General features: G+C 42.8%; 1 protein-coding gene across 5 annotated transcripts in view; it reads left to right on the plus strand.

Annotated features, from left to right (window-relative positions):
- The window catches only part of ABCC5 (ATP binding cassette subfamily C member 5), a 2124586-nt gene that overhangs the window by 1914688 nt on the left and 186908 nt on the right, over positions 1 to 22990 (plus strand). For all 5 annotated transcript variants that reach the window (XM_069618835.1, XM_069618837.1, XM_069618836.1 and 2 more), the window contains one exon: positions 19469 to 19547. In XM_069618835.1, the coding sequence (XP_069474936.1) occupies positions 19469 to 19547 (79 nt within the window). The remainder of the gene's footprint in view (positions 1 to 19468; positions 19548 to 22990) is intronic.

Raw genomic sequence — 22990 nt, forward strand, 5'->3', positions numbered from 1 at the left:
TTTGTCTACGCTTTTCCCCCGACTCCCCTTCTCAACAAGATAGTGCACAAGATGCACCAGGAACCAGTTACCATGATTTTGTTGGCCCCCATGTGGGCCCGCCAACCCTGGTTCGCTCATCTGATGGAGATGTCACTGTCTCCTCCAGTGAAACTACCCTGCCCGTACAACATGTTGTCACAGGACCGGGGCCTAACGCTGCACCCATGCCCACAGACCCTGAACTTGGCAGCCTGGCTCCTGAGGTCATAGAATTTGGACATTTGCAGCTCCCACAGAGATGCACGGACATTCTCAGGGAGGCAAGGAAACCAAACACTCGTTACTGCTACTCTAGCAAGTGGAAACGGTTCGTCATTTGGTGTAAGTCAAAGAGCATAAACCCCGTTGACTGCTCTCCCACACAGATTGTTCTATTCCTGACTCACTTGTTGGACTCAGGTTTAGTCTTTAATTCTATTAAGGTTCATGTATCTGCACTCTCCGCCTACACTACGTCTCAACATAAGGTGTCATGGTGGAAAGTTCCAGTTATTAAAGCCTTCATGGAGGGAGTAAAAAGAATTCACCCTCTGATATCTAACCCAGCTCACGGATGGGGCCTGAACGTTGTACTGACCAGGCTAATGGGCTCCCCCTTCGAGCCCATGCATAAAGCAACCCTTAAGGATCTCACTCTTAAGACTGCTTTCTTGATAGCTAACACCTCCATTAGGAGAGTGAGTGAACTACAAGCGCTCTCTATATTAGATCCCTTTGTAACAGATAAGGTGGTTCTACGCACACACCCTAGGTTTGCACCAAAGTTCATTTCAACATTTCATGTCAACCAGTCTATAGAACTACCACCGTTCTTTCAAAACCCATCAAATTTGGGAGAAAATAACCTGCACACACTTGATGTGCGCAGAGCAGTCATGTTTTATATGGAAAGAACTAGACCACTGAGAAAGACTAATCAGTTCTTTGTCTCAGTGGCGGCAGGAAGAGAAGGAGATGCAGTTTCCAAATCCACTATATCTAGATGGATTGTGCAGTGCATCACTCTCTGTTACACTCTTGCTAAGAGAGAACTGTCCTTCAAGCCTAGAGCACAACCTACTTGAGGCACTGGGGCATCTATAGCATTCATTGCAAATGTTCCCCTAGAGTCCATTTGCAAAGCGGCAACCTGGAGTTCTGTACGCACCTTTACAAAACACTATTGCCTAGACACTCATTCTAGGTCTGATTCCCAGGTGGGACAAGCAGTACTAAGACATCTTTTCTCTACTGTTCCGTCTCACAACCCACCTCCAACTACGGGTACTGCTCGCTAGTCTATGCACAGCATGTGATGCTAAGCAGATTAACAAACATCAGAAGACATGCATTACTTACAGTAAAAGCATTTCTGATGGTTGTATCTGCTTAGATTCACATGCGCCCGCCCTTCCCCCCCGCTCGGATGGAAGAAACATAGACGTCTTATTACTTCTCTCTTTTTTTCTGTACTCACTCACGTTAGTCATAAGGCTCCCTCATGGCAGAAAAAATACAAACAGAGGGACCTCGACGCGTGAGGGATTTTGGGTACACTACACGTCACTATAGGGATAGTATTACAGACACGCCTATGTCGACATCCCCTTTTCGACTTTCGAAAAACAAGATGCAATACCCCGCAGTGACCACTGGATGTCGGATTATGCACAGCATGTGAATCAAAGCAGATACAACCATCAGAAATGCTTTTACGGTAAGTAATGCATGTCATATAGTGTAGAGCTGTTTTATTTATGTGGACACTCTATTTACTACCATAGAGTTGTCACGGCATAAAACGTTGTCCATCATCTGTGTTCCCTGTACTTACGTGATCTAACGGTCAGACCACCGCGAAACGTGTTGCTATTCTTACCAGGTTTCTTTTTCTCCAAGGCACATCTATTAATAAAGACATTTCGTGTTGCCTGGACCTGCAGTTATGACTCTTTATTGCTGAGCGGGCACTGTATCTCTCAGCTGCTCTCAGGAGTGCATTCCGCTCTATGTACTTTCTACAAAGGTTCTTTGGAAATATTTTTATATATGTAAACATCCGTGCAGCATTAGAAAACATTCTGTAGTGACCAATAAGTGATATCAGAACTCCACCATCACCACACCATGTGATTAGTGACAGTCACAGAAAATCAAATTTTTTAAAATATATTTAAAAACACAATTAAATTTCCTATATCTATTTCTTCAAAGGAATCCAAATACTCCTCTGAGCTTTAAGGCCCACTTCAAAGTCAGTTTATGCTTTTAGATGGTGTAAATCCTCTGCTTTGCTCTGGGAGAGAGATCTAGATCGTAGATCATGTCCGCTATCCTGGAATTTCCCTTTGGCCAAGTCAGGCTTACAGATTGGCACTGGGAAAGAGTACCCAGCTGATATCTCGTTTTTTAAGCCATCCCCTGAGCAGGGCTTGTTTTTCACAATCCCCATAGTTATGCAGTTTTTACGGGGATTGTGCAATCGGTTTCCCCATTGTGGGTCCATCATAGGACTTAAATGTAGTGTTAATGTTTGTTATGCATGCTCCGTTTGGGCCTGTACATTCTTGTTCTATTAGACTGCTCACCATTAATGTGCTCTTCCTGGTGGCTATCACTTACGCTAGACAGGTAAGTGAGCTGCAGGCATTTTCTGTTACATCTCCCTATTTGATTTTCTCCAAAAAGGTGATGTTAACAGTAAGGTCGTCCTTCCTACCAAAAGATCCCACTTCATTTTATCTGCCTCATCCTTCCAAGGCAGAGGAGTGATTCCATTGTCTTGACCCGTGCGGACTCTCAGCTACTATGGTTACATGTCTTATTAACAAATCAATACCAAATGAAAATATAACAAAACCAAAATAACTACATTGTTTTTTCTTTTGGGGGGGACTGTCACCCCCCAAACCTCTGTTTCCCCTGGGTAAAAACCCACCCCAACTGCTTCCTCACAAGATTTTACGCTTTACCCCTCCCCCACATACATTTTAGTAATTTTTTACTTATTTATTTTTCCTTATAAATTCCATTCATTATTTTTCATTGTAAAGACTGTATACCAGCTACTACATCTCTGATGAGGGTTGGCAGGAAAGATGACCAGCTTTTTGTGGCTATGCTGGCGCCAGTGCTATCAGGGCTGTGACCAAACAGATCCTGTCAATGTGCACCATCCTCTCCATTTCCAAATGCTATGATCTGGCTGGTAAGAATGTGCCTGAAGTCTCAGAGCTCACTGGGCAGAAAGGTGTCCCTGTCCTCGACATTTGCAAGACAGCTACATGGGCCTCACCACACACATTCACCAAACATTCCCAGTTAGGGCAGGGTGCTCACTTTAATACAGTTGTCCGTTGGAGGCTTTTGCTATAGGCCGTTTCCTTGCTATCCTTTCTCCTCAAGAGCTGCATACTGCTGCGGGAGTCTGTCATAAATTAGCAATCAGTGGTTGGGAGCGTGGAATCCATTAGAAAAGCAAATTACTTAACTCAGTAATGTTCTTTCTGATAAATATTTCTTTCACGGATTCCTCATCGCCCTCCCATCCTGCCGTTCTTGGGGGATAGCTAGCACTCCTTTGTTTTGCTGTCCCTCAGCATCAGAGTGCTAGGTAAAAGAATAGAGCTAAGGTGATGGGATGTGCCATCTCAATATATACAGGCCCAAAAGTAATATACAGCACAGGGTGCAGCGAGGCATTAAGGAGAGCCGGCATGCAGCTACGCTGCACCCCCTTGTGGCAGGAAATGTTTGCAGAGAGCAGCATGCACTAGGAGATAGATATCATAGATGAGGAGTCCGTTGGAGGAACATCCATCCGTTAGGACATTGCTGAGGGTTAAGTAATTTGTTCCTGGGGTTAAGAGTCTGTGCTGCACTGCTCTTTGCTGTCAGTGCTACTTCCTCTGCTTTGGCAGCTGCAAGGTGTTGGCCTAGCAGCTTACGAGGATCTTTTGAGAGCTGTTTTGGTTATCGCCCTCTCCCCTCTCACTCAAGAGTTGCAAGTCTCAGGAAGTCTCTAAATCTCTGGCTTTCCATGCCCCTTTGGCCCAGGAAACAACCTCTTCACAAAAGGCTTGCACGTATTATGGGAAACAAGCCAAAAGTTCTGCATTTGGACTGCCTTTCTGTTTAACCCTGCATTAAGCTGAAGCACGATGCCCAGATTGTGAAAGTTAAAACGGGTTTCACCGGTATAAACATGGCATCACTTATGTCGGGGCACAAACCCATTGATCGATGGGGATCAGGGGTTTCTGGTGCATCCTCCAGATACAACGCTGAGGGACGGGACCTCAAGGATTTCTCTCTGGGGCCATGTAATGCCTTCGACCCTGGGATGTAGAAAACTCTCTGGGGCAGGTGACGTAGATGGTGGTCTGACTTTGCCCTCTCTAGGCTCTTCAGTGATTAGGCTCCAATGTGCTTTCTTAACTTTTTCTTCATTCTTCTGGTCCCTGGACCCCACCATGGGTCTTTGGTCCGGGGCTGCAGTATTTTATTGTTGGCTCTACCGATCACAATCTTAACTACAACTCCTCTGGTTTCTGCTTTCAGAGCTCTACTCTGCATTCTTTGAGTCAGTGTGGCAGGGACATTTCTGAGGCAAATATACTTCTTCATTGCAGTCCTCACATCCTCCTCGGGGTCTATTTTCAGCTCCCTTCAGCCTGGCGGGTGGGAGGCTCTGAACAGACCGTATCTTCATAGGAAAACATTATGTCGTTGACTAACATTGGGAATTAGCTTAATTTTGGTTTGTTGGCCATCTTTTAAAGTGAATAAACTTTGTATTTTGGTTGAGGGGCTTTATTAAAAAAAGAGTTGTTTCATCAAAGTTCCTGTTAGATTTTGATGGGCTATTGGACAATTCTATGATCCAGTTGGGTAATTGTTTCTGAAAGTATTCAATTTTTAATGTTATTTTCCTGCATATTTATAGTTCTTTTGATGGCACAACCTTTCTATGAAGAACTTACAGTGCATACCTTTCCTTATTTTGCATCTTGAAAGTGTTTACTGTACATTCTGAATCATCCTTTCCCTTCCAAAGACCTTGCCTTGACTGCTCAACCATGCTAATACTTGTAGAGTCAGGATTTGTCGAGTAAATGCTGCATAAACCAAGTAGGTTCGATATATCTGGACCCTAGAAATATGACCTGCGATAAAGTCACATTGGGTGGCCAGACTAGGTGACTTAACCTGACTTTGGGGGACACGGGTGTCTATCTGCTTTGTGAAGATACTTGGAGTTTGTATACAGTGGATTGTCCAGAGCCCCTCTGGCCTGGCTCATCCGGTTATCTACGGGAGAGGGAGACAGGGGCATAAGTATTACTATTACTTGATTTCTCCATCTGACATTGCCACTCTGGCAGACCTACACAACTCCAAACTATCCTTCATTTACTCCCTGCGACTGACTGGCAGAGGTGGGTGCATCGGACATCTACTCTCTTTCTGCCTCTAATGCCACGTCCTCTCCTACCTCTTTAGAATTCACCATCTCTACTATTGCTCTGCCTTACCAGATTCACATCATCTCTAATCGTCGTCCTGGTCACACTGGATCATTCTTTGATGATCTTGGGCACATCCTTGATTCTTTTTCCACTAAACATCACCTTATTCTCATAGGTGACTTTAACCTCCCCTCTCCAACCACTTTTCAGAAACCTGTACTTCAGGCTTTTCTTAGTGATCACGCTCCCCACTCTGTCCATAACCTACCTACCCACACGGGGTAACTCTTTGGATCTCTTATTTATTTATTTTTATTTTTTATAACGCGCCAACTCGTACAAGGTACCACTACCACTGTCACACCATCCTTATCGGATCACTCAATTGTTTACATCACCATCTCCTTTCCACCCTTTGACCATTACTCACCACTTGCTTCACCTATTACTAAAATGAAATATAAACCTTCCACCATACCCATTTTTCTCTGACCTACAGGTCTCACTCTCCTCCTTCACACCGGATGCCTCTACCACCAACACTGCCTTCTCTAGCTTCCAATCCCTACTATATGACTAATTTTCCTCTGACTTCCCACTGCTTACTTTCCCCGCAAAGTATCAGCATCCTCAACCATGGGTCACCCCATACATACGATCTTTCCGCACAGACATGCGTTGGCTGCTGTGGAAATGGAGGCGTACCCACTCACATGAAGACCTGCAACTCTACGTCTCTGCCCAGAACTTTCTCAAGTCCACTCTTGATAGAGCAAAAAGGGTAATTCTACCTAATCCTCATTGACTCTCACTCCAAACATCCTTGCTGGCTCCAGGCCACCCTAAACTCACTCCTCAATTCTCCTAAGTCTATGACTATCAATTCCACTGTCGCAGCGAATGACCTAGCTGAATACTTTTCTGCAAAAATGTCAAAAATTAGAGACTCTCTCCTGACCTTCCCCACAATCCCCCTCCTACATTTTACACTCTTCCTACTCTACCATCATCCTCTACCTTTATCTCCCACTTTAGTCACACTAATACTGATACTAATACTGATACTGCTCTAAATAGTGCTGTTTGCTGGCACCCGGCGCTGTCCTGCACCCTTTGAATACGCCGTGTGAACTCCTCCACTGCTATTGGATTTCTATTGGACTTCTCTGGTATACTGGATGCTTATATACTCATACTAACTGAGAATAACACTTACCTATTGAAATATCTTATTTATATTTGGTATTTTGTTTACCTGTTTAGGTGGCCCCGCCGACTCATGCCCTCAAATACAGCGTAGCGCGCGCACCTGCGCGCGCTCATCAAGCACCGCTCTAAGTAGCTCAAGCACCTCTCTAAGTAGCGCTGTTCGCTGGCTCGCCTGCTCTCAGCAATGTTTTGCTACTAATTAATCCTGGACCTCTTTAAAACTCCAATTTGCAGCGGGTTGGTTTGCTGGAATTTATCGTGATCTGCTGGTGATCTGCCGGTATTGTTAAACGGCAAGCTGCTGCTCATTGACCATTTCTTGAAGATAGTCACGTACGAAGAACTGATATTTATTCCATCTGGCACTCAGTGAGTTTTTGTTATCTGCACTTACCCTTTTTAAAATCTTGACACCATCTGATATCTGATACTTATTATTCCTACACATATTGCTGCCCGCTTTGTTAAAAACATGGCGAGTGGGCTTCGCAGCAGGCGCTGCAATGAACTAACGCCGGCAGCTCTGACTTCTACAAGCATTGATTCGCTTATATGTCCTGGTAGAACTTCATAATTTGAGCCGTCTATATTGGAGGCACCAGCTTCTAGCCTTCCTAAAACTAGTATAAATCATGCTAGCCTCTCAACCCATGCCGTTCAGATGCACTCCACTGAGCCTACGGGTACCTCTGTCTTCTTACTCTCAGAATCTTTTACATACAAAAATGTGTTGAGTCCAGAAGACAGGAGTTTGATGAAGTGTTTAGTAGCTGCACTGAGTCCCCGGCTGCCTGTTCACGCGCCAAGGAACAGTTTGACACTTCAATGCGCAACATAGCAGCGCTTGACGATCAGGTGCGCCGCTCAATTGGCATGCTAAGGCCCCTGGTCTCTGGTCCAGTCAAAATGAAAATGTCATTAACACCCAGATCTCCGAATAACCAAACGCAGCCTTATGAAGTCAACAAAGCCATAGATGTTAATATAGATAAAGAATCCCTGCCTGCCCATTTGTTATACTCCCCTGGCCTTGCCGATGCACATTTGAAACCTTCACAGTCTGAATCTTTCGGGGGTTCCTAAGCATTAGAGAACAACGAAGGCAGGTCCCCTCAAACATTTCCAGTGTTAATTAAAATTCTTGATCTCCTTGACAAAGGACATGACTTGACTCATCTGGAATTGAGGGAAATAAAATCTATGATGCAACATATGTGCTCTAAAATGGACAAGATGGAATGATTTATAATAGCCGCTGATACTTTAAGGACTATTAACGATGAATCTACTAAAATCTGGCCTATAAAACCTCCACCTCGCCCAAATGATAAAAGTGCGCAATTCAGTTCAGACCCCTTCCACTTATCTGACTCAAGCATTCCTACTTTCACTTGCACCTGTCCCACATCCCTCTACTTCCCCATCCACTCTGAGGACCTGTAACTGTAACAGGTATCTGAAAGAACTGAAAGCATCAGTTGACGAGATCAATGTAATAATTACTCAAAATTTTTCGAAACTACCTCAACAAACTGATCCTCCGGATAGCCCTTCGGTTCTTTTAAAGGCTTTAGATCAGATGAAACAGGACGAGAATAAATGTCCCCAGTCTGATGACAATCCTGGTTTCTTTTCTCGTCGTACTAAAAGGGCGCACTTGCGAGCTGTGACACACTATACGAAAAGACGCAAAGATGCACTCCTAAATGACAAAAAGATAAATATGGATCTTGGTAAGTCCCACGCCACTGTGAGTGAGGCATTAAGCGTACCTAACACAGTACTCTCACCAGAAATCACTGACGAAGATCATATAGATCTACACCAACTTACAAAAGAAAGTCAAGAAGCCTTAATCCCTACTCCAAAGACCAATTCTGCCGTACTTACAATCACCAAAAGTAAAAAAACTTCATTAATCACAGTATCAGGGAATTCTCATATTCCAACTTTGAAAAACACCCCTGTTTGCAAAACCTCTAACCCTCCACTCTTCACCTCAAATGGGGCTTCAAAAAGCGCTGATCTTAAAGCCCCAGGTGTTGATCTGTCTATAAATACACAGAAATACAGTTATTTTCCTGTCTGTGGAAGGAGTCAGACCACCACTGATCCTTCACAATTGGGCATCAGTACCATCCGTTCTTCTATAGGAATAAGCATGTCCAAACCTGCAGGGAAATCCTACAGTGAAGCATCCTTGGATGATTCTGAACCAGCTCCGACAATTGTGAAGCCTCTCGCCCCTTTGGATGAAAAAAGACCAATTGTAGTAAACGGAAGGAGCAAAATCCAAGCTCTACATAATGACGCCACCCCCCAAACAATTGGCAATATAAGGCTACAGTTGGGGTTCGTCACTGGTCTTACATATTCTAATTCAGATAATCAACATATATCTGTACATGGTCCGGGGACAAGTAGGGCTCTTCCAGAAGATATTCTCTCCCTTGTGTGGACAATACCTCCCTGATTTAAAATCTATCTGACAAAGGGGTATCTACAGTCCCTGTTTTATCGTGTGACAAGCAGCCTACAAATAACACACCCTACAGAATAGGCCTTGAAGGAAATATGGCTTCTCTTGGCAATTTGTGCATTAATCGTGCATTTCTTCTTGCACTGCTCTCACAAATACCTCAATTGAGGATTCTTAAATCAGATGACATTCTGAGAGTATCACTTGCAAGAACAATCAATCACAGGGCCATATGTTATGTCACTTCAGAGCGATTATGAAATTCCTTTGATTTAGTCGTGCTGAATTAAAAGATCAAGGATTCAACCTTACGACTTTTGCAGACGAGCCCTCTGCGAAGGAATTTCTCTCATATTCCTGTCCACTTGCTGTGGCCAACTTTGGGACCAATGTTTTAGTCCACAATGCTGCATGAGATGGAAATTGTGCGGTTCATTAATTGTTGAATATAGTAGCCAATACTAAAGGCTTACCTTGGCTCGAACCAATCCTCAATTCAATACTCCCTTTTAGAGCACCACCATGCATGACATAGCCACTGCAAGTTTCCGAAATTAAGATTCTTTCCTGGAATTCATGCGGGTTTCACAATTTAATTAAATGGTTTACGACGCTCTCTCCTGCTAACCTCCCCTCTATAATACTCTTGCAGGAAACTATGAAACTCAATGCCCTTCTTTTACCTGGATATACTATGTATTGTTCTCCCGCCACAAGACTCACTCAGGGACGCCCTTCAGGAGGACTTGCCATTGCAGTTAACAACTCCTTGAAAGTGCAAACTAAGCTGGTGTGGGAATCTACGAACCTTTTGGGCATATTGTTGACCATAAATAGGAATAAATACTGCACCATTCTTATAATGACTCTATATTGGAACCCCGCAAATACGTCAATGGCCGCTATATTTGATGAAATTGACAACTGCCTTGAAACCCTATCAAATGAATATCAAGTTCTCGAAATAATAATCGATGGGGACTTCAATTCTGACTGCAGAAATAGAGCTGAACTAGAGGAAATAAAATGCAATAAATCCTCCTGCATTAGAGTAGCCCAGTGGAAAGCGTACCTTCAGGACTGGGATATGGACATGGTAGAGACTAGTGACACGAGCCTCAAAATTACATGGAATCGTGGCTCTAATAGCTCGATGATAGATTTGTATTTGTAACACACAACATCTCAGTTCATACCACCCCATTATTGATCAGCCCGATATTGTATGGAGACCATGCTCAACTATCCACTTCACTGCAATTTGAATGTTCCTTACTACAGCTCGATCCCTCTTTAGGTTTTCCCGAAGTAGATCACCATCAACTATCGCTTAGTTGGAGCAACGGACTTTGTAAACAATTTGTTGACTATGTCTCAAGAATTACAGATATGATGAAATGTGAGAAAACTAAATCAATCACGGAAATAGCAGTCCAATGCTCAGAAATAATAAAAAGGGGCTTAGAATATTTTAGCGCTAAATATCAGAATAAAACACATCCTCATTTTTTTGATCCTACTTGTAAGGCCTTGAAATGGGGAAAAAAAGAATGCGCTTAGGCAACTGAGAAGCAAAACTGAAAACGCAGTCCTCTATCAAATTCTATGTAAGCGAATATTTCTTACATATAAACAGAATTTTTAAAACATGCTCGCATTATGATTATAATATTAATTGCACTCTAATCAGAGCAATATCTACACACGATACGAGAACCATCTGGCATACCATAAAAAGTGATGACAACCAGCTATCATTGTCAATTGCGAATTGTATTTCAGAACATATATGGCGTGACTACATTGCACTCAAATTTCAGCTTCCTATCAAATTCAGGAACGAACCTGAAGTGTCTTTATGTTACAGCGAGATGCGCCGCTTAGATTGGTCACTAGATGATATCAAATGGGCTATATCCAAATTAACCTACTCAAAATCAGCAGGGCCTGATGGACTTCCCCCATGTCTGTATAAAACCGACCCAGACCTGTGGGTGTTAATTTTAAAACAAAATTTCAGTCCATTATTAGATCGGGAATTATTCCTTGTTTTTGGTTAACTTCAAACATTGTTCCAATCTTTAAAAAAGGGGATCCCTCCTTACCAGTGAACTATCGGCCCGTTTTGCTGATTGACACGGAAGCGAAACTGTTTGCAATTCTGCTTTTGTATGATCTTGACAAATATATTGAAACTGAAGGCCTATATTCGAAATATCAAACTGGCTTTCGCAAAGGTACGAGTACCTCACTAAATGCCACAATTATGGCACATGTAATAGCTGGTGCGAAACTGAAAAAATCTTATCCGGCTTACATTGCACTAATTGATATGACATCAGTATTTGATAATGCAGTTCGCAACCTCCTTTGGAGAAAAATGCTAAATATGGGAATTCCGCCTGTTTTACTATACTGATTTATTAAATTGCACACAAACACCTTGTATAAGTAAAAATATCAGCAGAGGGGAGAACTACTGTGCCCATAAATACCTATATAGGTCTAAAGCAGGGTTGCAATCTATCAGCCACATTTTTCAATCTGTATATGTCTGACTTAGATAACAGCTGGGGTGCTAAAAACTTATTCTCAGTAAAAGTTGGCACCCAACATCTGCAATGGATTGCATTTGCCGATGATATCATTTTTGATCCTACCCCAGTAGGACTTAAAATAAAACTACAGCTGTTTGAGGAATTTGCCAGAGCGCATAATTGATCCCCGAATCCTGCCAAAACGGCCATTATGAAATTTGGGTCAAAAGCATGGAGGGTATCAATGGCATCTTATGAAGATCTTGATCCCCTTGATCTCAAACATGATCTTTCTCGGCTATTATCTTTCAGAAGAAAACTCAATCAATGCTTGGACCGGCCTTTTACAGCGAAAGAGCAGACCCTTACTTTCTCAATTGAAAATGATATACGCCAAATATTGTACATTTTCATTAGTCCCCATGATTGAATTTCTGACGCTCAAGATTGAAAGTGTATTATTATACTCACTTGATATCTGCGATATGAGTATAATCCTAGATCGCCCGCAAGGAACCCTGTTAAAATCTGCTATGCATTTTCCCATGTCTGTGCCAAACTCTATATTAAGACATGAATTGGGGCTTGTGGCTCTATTCGCACCTAGGAAATGGAGGCAACTAACAAACTATGCAAGAATATGCTTCCCGCCTACTAATTGCCTGTACACTGTCATGAAAACTAGTCTTGATGTGACTCACACTTCTTCAATTACTCAATATCAGTCTAATATGCATGCAATACTGATCGATGTGAATCTTACAGTTGGCGATGTTCATTTCCGTCCAGGGTATGCCAAGAAGAAGGTTTTTGAGAAAGACTGGTGCATAACTCTTGAACAAATAGCGAAATACAAAATGCAAAAGGAATACTCGGCTCAAACTAAAAAACGTGTCCCTAGATATCATTATATTGATTCTTTCCCTTGTAATCCTTTCAGAAAGGCCTTCCTGTGGTTCAAATTTAATCTATATTACACACGGGAAAGGACCAAATATTGGAATGAAACAAAAGAAACAACAATTTGTGAAAAATGTCGCTTTCCATTTTGCACTGAACCAAAGGAGACCCTGAAACACTTGATTCTATTCTGCCCTTATTTTAAAACTAAGAGAACAATTTTACTGATGAAATTTGTACATACAGATTATGAGGACTGTCTTGAGTCTTTGTTAGGCAGACCCTGTGCAGTTCCCTTAGGGGCCACTGCAAAAAGTTTAAGACTACATGTGTTAGCAGTAAATCCAATTGGTAGCAGTCTGTACCACCCAGATTTACCTGGTAGCTGTGGATGAGCAGTCAGACTTCTCTCAAGAAGAGTTCGGCAGTATATGGAGTATACACAATAGGGCTAAAAATACAGTAGCACAAGCAAACACTGACCAGAGCTTTGGTATAAAAGTATATCATTATTTAAAAACACACTTGTAAAAATACACTGGCACTAATATGTCAAGCACGTTCAAACACAGTCACTAGAAATATATACACCTCCCTAATTAATTATTTGACAAGTCTAGGTTAGTACACCACTTATTTAGCAAAACAGAGGTGAGCGCGTAACCATGGATGGCACTCCAATAATTATTTAAAAAGGGAGAGAAAAGGCAGAAATAGGAAACACACACAATACCAACACTTTTAAAGAACCACAGCAAGTCAGGAAAGGCAGGGTCTACTGTAGAGCAAAAAGTTCATAGGCCAGGCCCACTCTTGGAGAGAGCAAGGCGGAATGTGCCCAAGATCATACAGTGGAAATGCACTAAAAGTCTTTGCAGGAAAGTCAAAAAGAGGTTGGATCAAGTTAAAAAGGTAATGTTAACGGATCCGAGGTCACCCCAGGATAGAGAGTCAAGGATTTACGGCACACCTTGAACAGTCTATTGCAAGGGAGACCAGGCGGGACACAGTACCTGAAATGGTGAAAAAGCTCCAGCGGGGGCAGTTGTTCCTGGCAGCGAGTGCAAGTTGCTGCTTCGTCCAGGCGAAGAGAAGGTATCGACGTGGAGGTAAGCTGGTGGTCGTTGCACTGCCAGGGAAGAAACCAGCCGCAGAGTTACCCGGTTAAAAGTTACTACCCTTTTATTCGCGGTAGTGGTGAAGCGTGGCTATCCGACCACCGGGGTGCTTGGCACGGGCGATTCGACTAGAGACGATCCAGGAAGGCGAAAAAGGCAAACTGGTTGGTCCCACCAGCTCAAAGGGAAGAAGACTTTCCTGGAAGAAGATCTTCTCTGTCGTCAGGAAAGTGGTGAGTTTCTTACAGCAGGGCTCCACCGGTGGTGTTGTCGTTGTAGATGGCTCAGCTTCTCCCCTCTTCGGATTCTTTAGGTCCTGTTGCGACTTCTGAAGTTCCAGTCCCCAAAGCCCTGCTTTTATGCAGCAAAACCCCCATTCATCAGCCTAGCTGTCAATCAAACATGCTAAGTGTTGCGCCGGGCGGCTCACCACTGGGCCAATCACACAAGAGTGCAACTTGAGTTGCCAAGGCAGCTCAGTCCAGGGTGCCTATTCCCCCCTACCACACATCCTGTAGACCCCCGACAGAGTGCCACCACTTTTGGAGGCTTCTGTGCAGAAGCCCGCCAAAAGTGGAACAAAGGGCTCAACTTGGGTTGGCGTTACAGAGGCGAACACAAACGCCATTTTAAAACCGAGTCCTGGCAAAAAGACCCAACGGGGAATAAATATTAAATAAATAACCCGGCGGTATCTTTAACATTGCACCAAAAAAGTGGCGTGTTTAAAATGAATGGGAAAATCCCATAGGAAATATTCCAGTGGAATATTTTGCATGGTAACCACTGCCACCAGCCAGAAACTCGACAAGGGGGGACTGGACAGTGCCCCCTTGAAAAACAGACCCAGGGGCAATCGAATTACCCCTACCAGTACTTCAACAATATGATGGTTTGTACTGGTTCTGTTCACAATTTAAGACTAGTAAAGTCAATGGTGACTTTACATGCCCTGGGAGATAGTAGTCAGTCCCAGGGTATGGAGTCTATATTTGGGGGTCACTATGACACCCCTGTGTTACTGCACTGAGGCTGCTGTGTAACACACTTACCAAAAACACATGAAGCCCTATGGAGTAAAAGACCCCATAGCCCATAAAACACATTACAAAGTCAAAGGACATTCTCAAATCATGCCTAAGAGTGGGAGAAAAAGAGTCTCACTCTTAGCAGGATAAAAAATTAAACCCCAAAAATCCAGCAAAGCTGCTGGGGTTCTCACTAGGATTGGGAAATTAGCCTTTACAGAGAATTCACCCTAACAGTCTTTGTGGGCAAGAATGATGCAGGGAAACCACAAGCCGCTAATATATGCCCTAGTTTCCTTTTGTAAATATATAGAAAAAGAACTTCTACTACATGACACTAACTGACTTCTTGTTTCTGCCTTTAGAATTCTCAATGTGAAATATGTTTTATTTTATGAAACTTGCTAAATGAAATCTTCGTTTTAACTGAATTCATTACTGTACTGTATGTATCTGTTTTTTCGGAAATTGCTAAAGGTAGTGTATGTTTTAAATTGAATCCATTACTCTAGTTTCCTATTTGCAGATATATGGAAATGGAAACACCACTGCATGGACTTTTTCTCTCTGTTTCTGGAACTCTCTGTATGACACATATTTATTTTAGGAAATTTGCCAAAAGATGTTTTTGCTTTTTTTTAATTATACTCATTAATTGTTTGTAGGCTTCTGTTTTATGAAATGTGTTAAATGTAGCTCATGTTTTAAAATGATATATATTGTAAATAAATCTTTTTTGTAAAGGTTCTACTTTTGTATTGAACCACGGACACATAAAATAAAAAATAAAAAAAACTAAGTATTATCTCTGTTGATGAAGGCTAACCTCTCTTTTACGCCATCAGATCCTCTTGCTCCTCAGCTAGTCAAGCCTATTGGCCCATTAGTGGCCTCTCATCTCGCTGAACTCATCAACCTGTTCTTTACTCTGCTTGCTTTCCCTTTGTTTTCAAAACAGCCACGGTCATACGATTATCCCTCTCCTAAAAAAGCAAGGGGCTGACCCAACCTTCCAGCTAGCTTTCACCCTGTGTCCCTCCTTCCACACTACTCTGAAGTGCTCAAAGGGTTGTTTTCAACTGCCCTACCAATTTCTTAGACATTGACAACCTTCGAGACACCCTACAAGCAGGTTTCCGCTTCTGTCACTTTATGGAAACTGCGCTCATGAATTTGTCCTACTTCATCGCCTCTGCTAAGCACTCCAACCTATCCTCTATCCTAATTCTCCTTGACCTTTCTGATGCCTTTGACACTGTCGATCACTCTGATCCCCTTAATACATTCTTCTTGGGGTTCGCGATCAAGCCCCTGCCTGGATTGAATCCTACCTTACACGCCAATTCTTTGTCTCCTAGAGCAACAACACCTTTCAACACACTCCACTAGCTGTGGGTGTTCCACAAAGCTCTGTCTTGGGTCCTATCATCTTTAAACTCTACACCTCTGCTCTTGGGGCACTAATCTCCACTCTTTGCAGACAACACCCAAATCATCTTCTCTTTTCCTGAACTCTCCTCTGATCTCTCTAACAACATTTCCAACTGTCTCCCTGCCATTAAATATTGGGTGGATTCACACTCTCCGATGTTAATCTCTGCCAAAACAGAGATGCTCTTCTTCCCTGCCAAAAGGTCTCTCTCATCTCATCCTCTACCTATCCAGTTCCCACCTGACACGCTCCCCTACTATTCTTGAGCTAAAAACCGTGGGCCCCTCTATGGCCCTTCTCAGACCTTCTCTACTTTAATCTCAAATTGGAACAGCAGTTCACCTCAACCTTCTGTTCAACACCGCCAAGCATCTCTTAACCACTCCTGTCTTCTCTAAACTGGACTACTGTGCCAGCATCCTCTTTGGTCTCCCCAACTATGTTTTCTGTCCTCTCAACAAGATCAGTAACTTCTCTACCATGACTCGATGAACTCCCTAATTTCACACCTACTTCCTTTTACCGTCACCAGGCTGGACGGTTGATGATGCAAAACAGGGCCAGAAGAAAGACAAACTCTTGATACTGTGGATATTCTGACTAGGGCAAGGGATGCATTCCCCTAGAAATAAGAAATTGTGTTTTGCCAAGAGAGGAAAGGCAACCTCTTGGTACTGTGAACATTGCAACCAGGGTAAGGAAGTCATACTTATGGTATTGTTGGACAACTCTGAGGAGCCAAGAAAAGAGGAATAACTACTTGGCATTGTGAAAGTGAGAAAGAGATCAAGGGAAGAACTTTACCCCTTTGTAAGTGTGAACTGTAAAGAGTCTGTCAAAATCAGGGAAAAGGAATCATCTCCTGAGACTTGTGGATCTTAGTTTCTTTATTTTTTGTGTGCACCTTTTGGAACTTTATGTTGGAACTTTGGCGAAGAGCTGCAGGTGACCAGTTGAAAGACTATTTACTGTTTCACTTTATCTTGAGTTTAGCGTGAAAGGGTCAGATTAGGATTTGGACAAAGGACAGAGAACTTTACTTTGGACATTCTGACACAGACATCCTTTAGTTTTGTTGAGGCAGGGAAACCCCCTCTTAGAGTTGGGGCGAAATAGGACTTTCGCCGAACCCTCTTTTTACTTTAATAAAAGTCTTTGCCACCCACAACAGTGCCCTCGTATCCGAATTTTACTCCTGGTTCCTTACATCTGGCATTTGTGCTTTTAGTGCTTTACCGTTTATACCGCCTCCGTGCCACAGACTGTCGGTGCACTTCACATGGACGCGCTACTCTCAGCAACTCAAATTTGACTAGCAGCAGATGGACAGTAGATCCTCGATCCTCCAGCAGGCCTCTAGCCCAAAGTAATCACTTAGGAAAAAAGCTCCTGTCACGCTACTTCTACTCGAAATCACAGAAGTACACTGCCAGTCTGTCGATGCACTTACATTTCTTAAAAATGTGATGGAGAAGGGGGCTCCCCTTGATCCAAAAATCTTTTATATATCTCCCACGGTTCACTGCAGCACTGAGGCTTGTCAGAAATTAAAAGTTACTATGTTTGTTTTTGCCTTTGGGTCAATGAGAGCCTTTCCTGCAATAACCTTGCAGGAACAGAAACGTGAAAGAGCTCAAAATTGTATTTGGAGGAGGGAATTGAGGGGTTTTGAATCGGAGTTTAAGTGGGTAGGGTGAAAGAGTACCAAATGGTGAGTTTTACACTTTGGGGAAGACTTAAGGCCTTTATCACTCAGATCGTATTTGTTTTACCAGGCTAAAGAACGAGATTACCACAGTGAAGAAACAAGGACAAATTGTTAGTAGAGGGGCTGGGGACAGATTGACTTCAGGGGTTATGTTGGTAGACCCGAAAACGTAGGGAAGATGCATATGTAGTGTTCCAGGCCGGTTTAACCAGAAATTGTATTTCAAAGGCCTTTTTGTCTTACCGCAAAATGAAAACACACTGTTTCGTGAGAATCCTTTGCATGGTAATGGACTGCCAGAGCAGGAGTTCACGTGGCAACGTTTGTAGCAGGGCAAGAGTAGTTGGGAGAAGGTGGAAAGGGGAGGGGGACTACCTGGGAGTGTATGGAAGGGACCAGTATCTCTGCAACTGAACACCATTAAAATATGGATAGGATATTTTGTTTAGATATTTCAACCTTTGTTGGCTTGAAATCCTTTCAAGGGCGATTCTACTGTGCCAATGATATTCTTTGTGCGCGGATCTGCACTCCAAATGACTTTATTGTGGCTGAAACAATAATGTCTAAATATTTTTTCTCATATGTTGTCACTTGCAGTTTGTGCGACTCCTGCACCAAATAAAATACGATAGATTCTTAGTTTTTTGATTCATAGGTGATTTTATTCTTCATGTATTATTTTCATACATTCCAATCATCTAAGTTTACATGCAAGCACTTTTTCTCCCAACACGTGTTTCTCCACAGCTTTTAGCCGTGGTTCCTCAGGAGAGATTCATATTGTGGTGTTCACTTTTTGAAAGATAATTTGTGGTTTTTTATGATCCTCTCGATCCTGGCGAGCATGTTCTAGGCAATCGGACCTGGCGAATATAAAGCAGATTAAGATTTAACAAATTTGGTATAAAGGAAACCCACTTTCAAGTTCTGAAATCATAAAAAACCACAAATTATCTTTTAAAAAGTGAACACCACAATATGAATCTCTCCTGAGGAACCACGGCTAAAAGCTGTGGAGAAACACGTGTTGGGAGAACAAGTGCTTGCATGTAAACTTAGATGATTGGAATGTATGAAACTAATACATGAAGAATAAAATCATCTATGAATCAAAAAACTAAGCATCTATCGTATTATATTTGGTGCAGGAGTCGCACAAACTGCAAGTGACAACATATGAGAAAAAATATGGATAGGATATGTTCAACTTCAAAGCCAAACATTTTGAAATAAAACGTTTCTTAAAGACATTGATCGTTTGCTACTCTGAGATATCATAGTTTAGCCGTTAATAAAGCTAAATATGCTACTACATGTTCCACTTACAAAATAATGGTATTCCTAGAACGTCATCTTCTACGGGAAGAGTTATTTAAACAGGCATGTCCATGATTAGAAGATTTCTGCAGAACCCTTTCTGCATGCAGGTCGGTTTCCTTTTTTGTGTTCTCGGCGCACATTGTTTTACAATTAATTCTCTGCGCACACTGTTTTGGTGTTCACATTGCACTTTTTGTTGCATTCCTGCTGCATATATATAAATGTATTTTTGTATGTGCACTTAGGTCAAACTTGGACCCGTTTAACCAGTACGGAGAAGAGCAGATCTGGGATGCCCTGGAACGAACACATATGAAAGAATGTGTAAGTGTCTCTAACCTGGGATTGACAACAAGTTAATGTGTACGGGTATCTAGTTAGTATCCTTCATCTGGTTCTAGCCGAGAACTTGGCTGATAGAATATGTAAGTGCCTTTAGTCTGCGCGTTGATTTGCGTACAGGAGAGCAAGTATAAGTGATCTGGGTCTGGCATAGTAGATTGTGTAAGGAGTGTTGATTGTAATGATGTAGTGAAAAGGGAAGCTATTTAAATTACCCAATCCCATCATCTGTTCGCTCTTTATAGAGAGGTAAATTCCAAATGCATGTTGTCACCACATTGAAGAGATACTAATAAGGGAGAACAAAGTCATATGTTCAGTGCAGCCTCTAGTGTAATGTAGTTCACAGATCAGGTGCAGGAAAGCATGACTGTTTAAGTAGAGGAGGAACCAGTCATTTTGGAGTGGGGCTAGGTAAAACATGACTTCAATTCAGAGATGCTGCTCTCTGACATGCTCAATCTAAGAACAACTGGCTGAAAGCTTAATTTCGTTTCAAGGAGAAATACTACAATATACTTGAGCTACTTATTCAATTTCTAAGAAAAATCTTTAGATGCGGGTGCTAACCCTACAATATTACTTCCTGCATGTGATGTGATGCACTGTGCTCCTTCAACCTGAATAGCAAATTGCCTCAACTTTTATCACATCAATTAACTTAAATACAGAGCCTTAGTGAGAATGGCTGGCCCGATGACAACCCTGGAGAGAAAGGTGCAATATAGCTGGGATTCTCTATCCAGGACTGTATAACTTGAGCATAAGTTAATGCACCTATGTTGCTAATTGGCATTATGTAGTCTGCACATGTCTTTTCTTTATCGGGGTTCACTTTAATTTGAATGTCTAGGAGAATGAAAAGGGAGAGGTCATTACAAAACATAAGTGAGTTGGTGCTCTAGTTGTGCAGAAGAATGCACACGCATGTAATATTTGAATCTAGAGCTGAGCAATCTACTTGTTTTATCAGTCATGCCGAATCCTTTGCCTCAGTCGCTGCAGTCTTTGTGTGGATATGGAAGAAAAACTGTTTATTACTTGTGGCTTAGTGATTTAATCATAAACCTAAAACTTAATTGCAACCAATGTGATTGCCATATCTAGCATGATGGCTGCAAGTAAAGAAAATACTCCTTCAAAAGATGTCATTATTGTGATTGAAATGTTTTCAAGAAAGTACGTTCCTTCTGTCTATTCCACCACATATTAGTCACACAAGTATTTATTTTTACTATCACACGCACATGGGTGGATCTTGACCTTCTAGTCACAATGTAAATCATATGCAAACTGCCATTTTTTTCCCACGGAATAATGCTGTGAATTTGCATTTGTTAGTTTTGAGCCTAAGGAAGATGCACTGTTAGAAAGTTAATGCATCTGTGGCCATTCCTATGGAAAGAGGGCGTCTTGGAGAAGCAGGGCTACATTGGCTTCTAGAGCAATACATTATGGACTAGTAAGAGTGTTGCCATCTATTGGCAATATCCCCATTACTGGTTTACTAGCTGTTATCTTAGGTTTGTACTGCCTCCATTTATGTCTAACACTAGTCCCTGACCATGGGCTGGGAAGAAACCTACGTTTCTCAACTTTCTTTTCTGAAAGGCATCTGCTACTACTGTCAAACGTATTATTATTATTATTATTTTATTTTTTGAAGTGTGATTTAGTTTAACATTAAACTTTCCACACTCATGTTAAAATCATTCAGGATGCAAAATCCAGAATATGATAAATGTAAACATTAAATTAATATAGATAAAAGACCGATCTAAAGGGAAAACATTATTCGATTCAATCTTATCCTAAGAAGATCAAGCTCTAAGATGACGTGCACTTTCCAGCTCAAAGGATTGACCATCTTCAACATCTTTTGTCTCCGAGGATTCCATTTATAGCCCCAGTAACCATGAGTGAGGGTAAAAACCTTTGGTGTAGGGAACTCTAGCAAATGTTTCTCTGGTTTTAATAGCAGGAAAGTCTGCAAAGCATACCATGTCATACTCCTACATCCCGTCCTCTCCTCCATACTGTACCGGTGTGGGACCGGAGCCTTTTGCACCGCAAAAATAGCACTTCCACTTTACACTTATTTAATTTATGCACACGTAGGTGTGAGGATAGGCGTGACCACGCACGCTAACCACGCCACACGCACGATTGGAACAGATGCGTTTACCGCAGCAGTGACTTTTTTTAGCTGCACACTTCCTTTTCACTGCTGCGTTCAGGTTGGCGATGGTGGAGAGAGATCTTTTTCCAGGTCTCTTCCAGACCACCAAAAGGTAGGTGAATCTTGTTTTTCTAAAGTACCCCAGAGGTCTGTAAGAGAACCGGTCCAAGTACTGAGGACCCTTATGGGCTTTGGGCTCCATTTCCCTGCGCACTCTGGTTCAAGCGCAGCTAAACCACAGTCACAAAATGGTGATGAGTCGAGGGTCTGCGCCGCCATCGTCTGTGGAGACTTCTCCATCAGATAGGGCGGCATTGTCTGCCAGGCCTTCAAAGGAGACGGCTCTTTCAGGGATGAAAAGCAAGCTATTGGTCATGGCAAAGTCCCCTGGTGCACCTCCCACCCCAAGCTGTCTAGTTCGATGAGGTATTCCTAACCAGCATTGCAGCCCAGGCAGAGCCCCCGCTCTTCTGTCACATCTACCTGGAGGCCCATGGTGGATAAGTCACGGGTCTCAGTACTGGCCTCATCAGCCAGTGAGGACAGATTATTTGATTTATTTCTACAATTAATGAAATGTCCTCAAATGTATTGGATCCTTAAGGGTCTCATCAGGGAAGTTCTTCCACAAGAGCTTCAGCAGCAGCATGAGGTGCCTTCAGAAACTCAGGCTCCCACCATGCCCACGGGGTCCATGCCTCATCCACCTCTGCCTCCCCGCCACCACCAACGCTGCTGAACAGCAGGCCCAGGGACCCTGCACCTGGTCAAGACACGCAGGATCAGCCGAGTTTGTTCCGCAAGGGACAGGACACGGATGAAGATGATGTGGAATCCAATGTACATTCGTCAGCCAGAGCCTTTCACGAGAGGTTACAGGGGTTGGTAGAGTTTTTAGGGGTGCCACTGCCTCCCCAGGAACAACCATATGCAGGAGTGTTGGCAGAGGTGCTGGCTCTCCAAAGCTCATCCAGGTCTAGTGTTCCACTTCAAAGGGACATCCTGGAAGCCACCTGAACGCTGTGGACCAAACCGCATTCGTGCCAAGCGGTTACCAAAAACGTGACGCTCAATAATGTGAAAAACCAGAAGGTGTTTCACTGACCAGACCCCGGGTATCCTTTGCTCAGGTGGCCAGGGCACAGCCATTGCCTTTGGATCCAGACCCTGGGGGTGGACAAGTGCAGGAGAATCACCTCAGTAAGATGTCCTCTGGGAGTGGGGCAGAGACACCTGATGGCAAGAC

The sequence above is a fragment of the Ambystoma mexicanum genome, chromosome 10, assembly GCF_040938575.1.
Source record: "Ambystoma mexicanum isolate Mex_15411 chromosome 10, UKY_AmexF1_1, whole genome shotgun sequence".
NCBI classification, from domain to species: Eukaryota; Metazoa; Chordata; class Amphibia; order Caudata; family Ambystomatidae; genus Ambystoma; species Ambystoma mexicanum.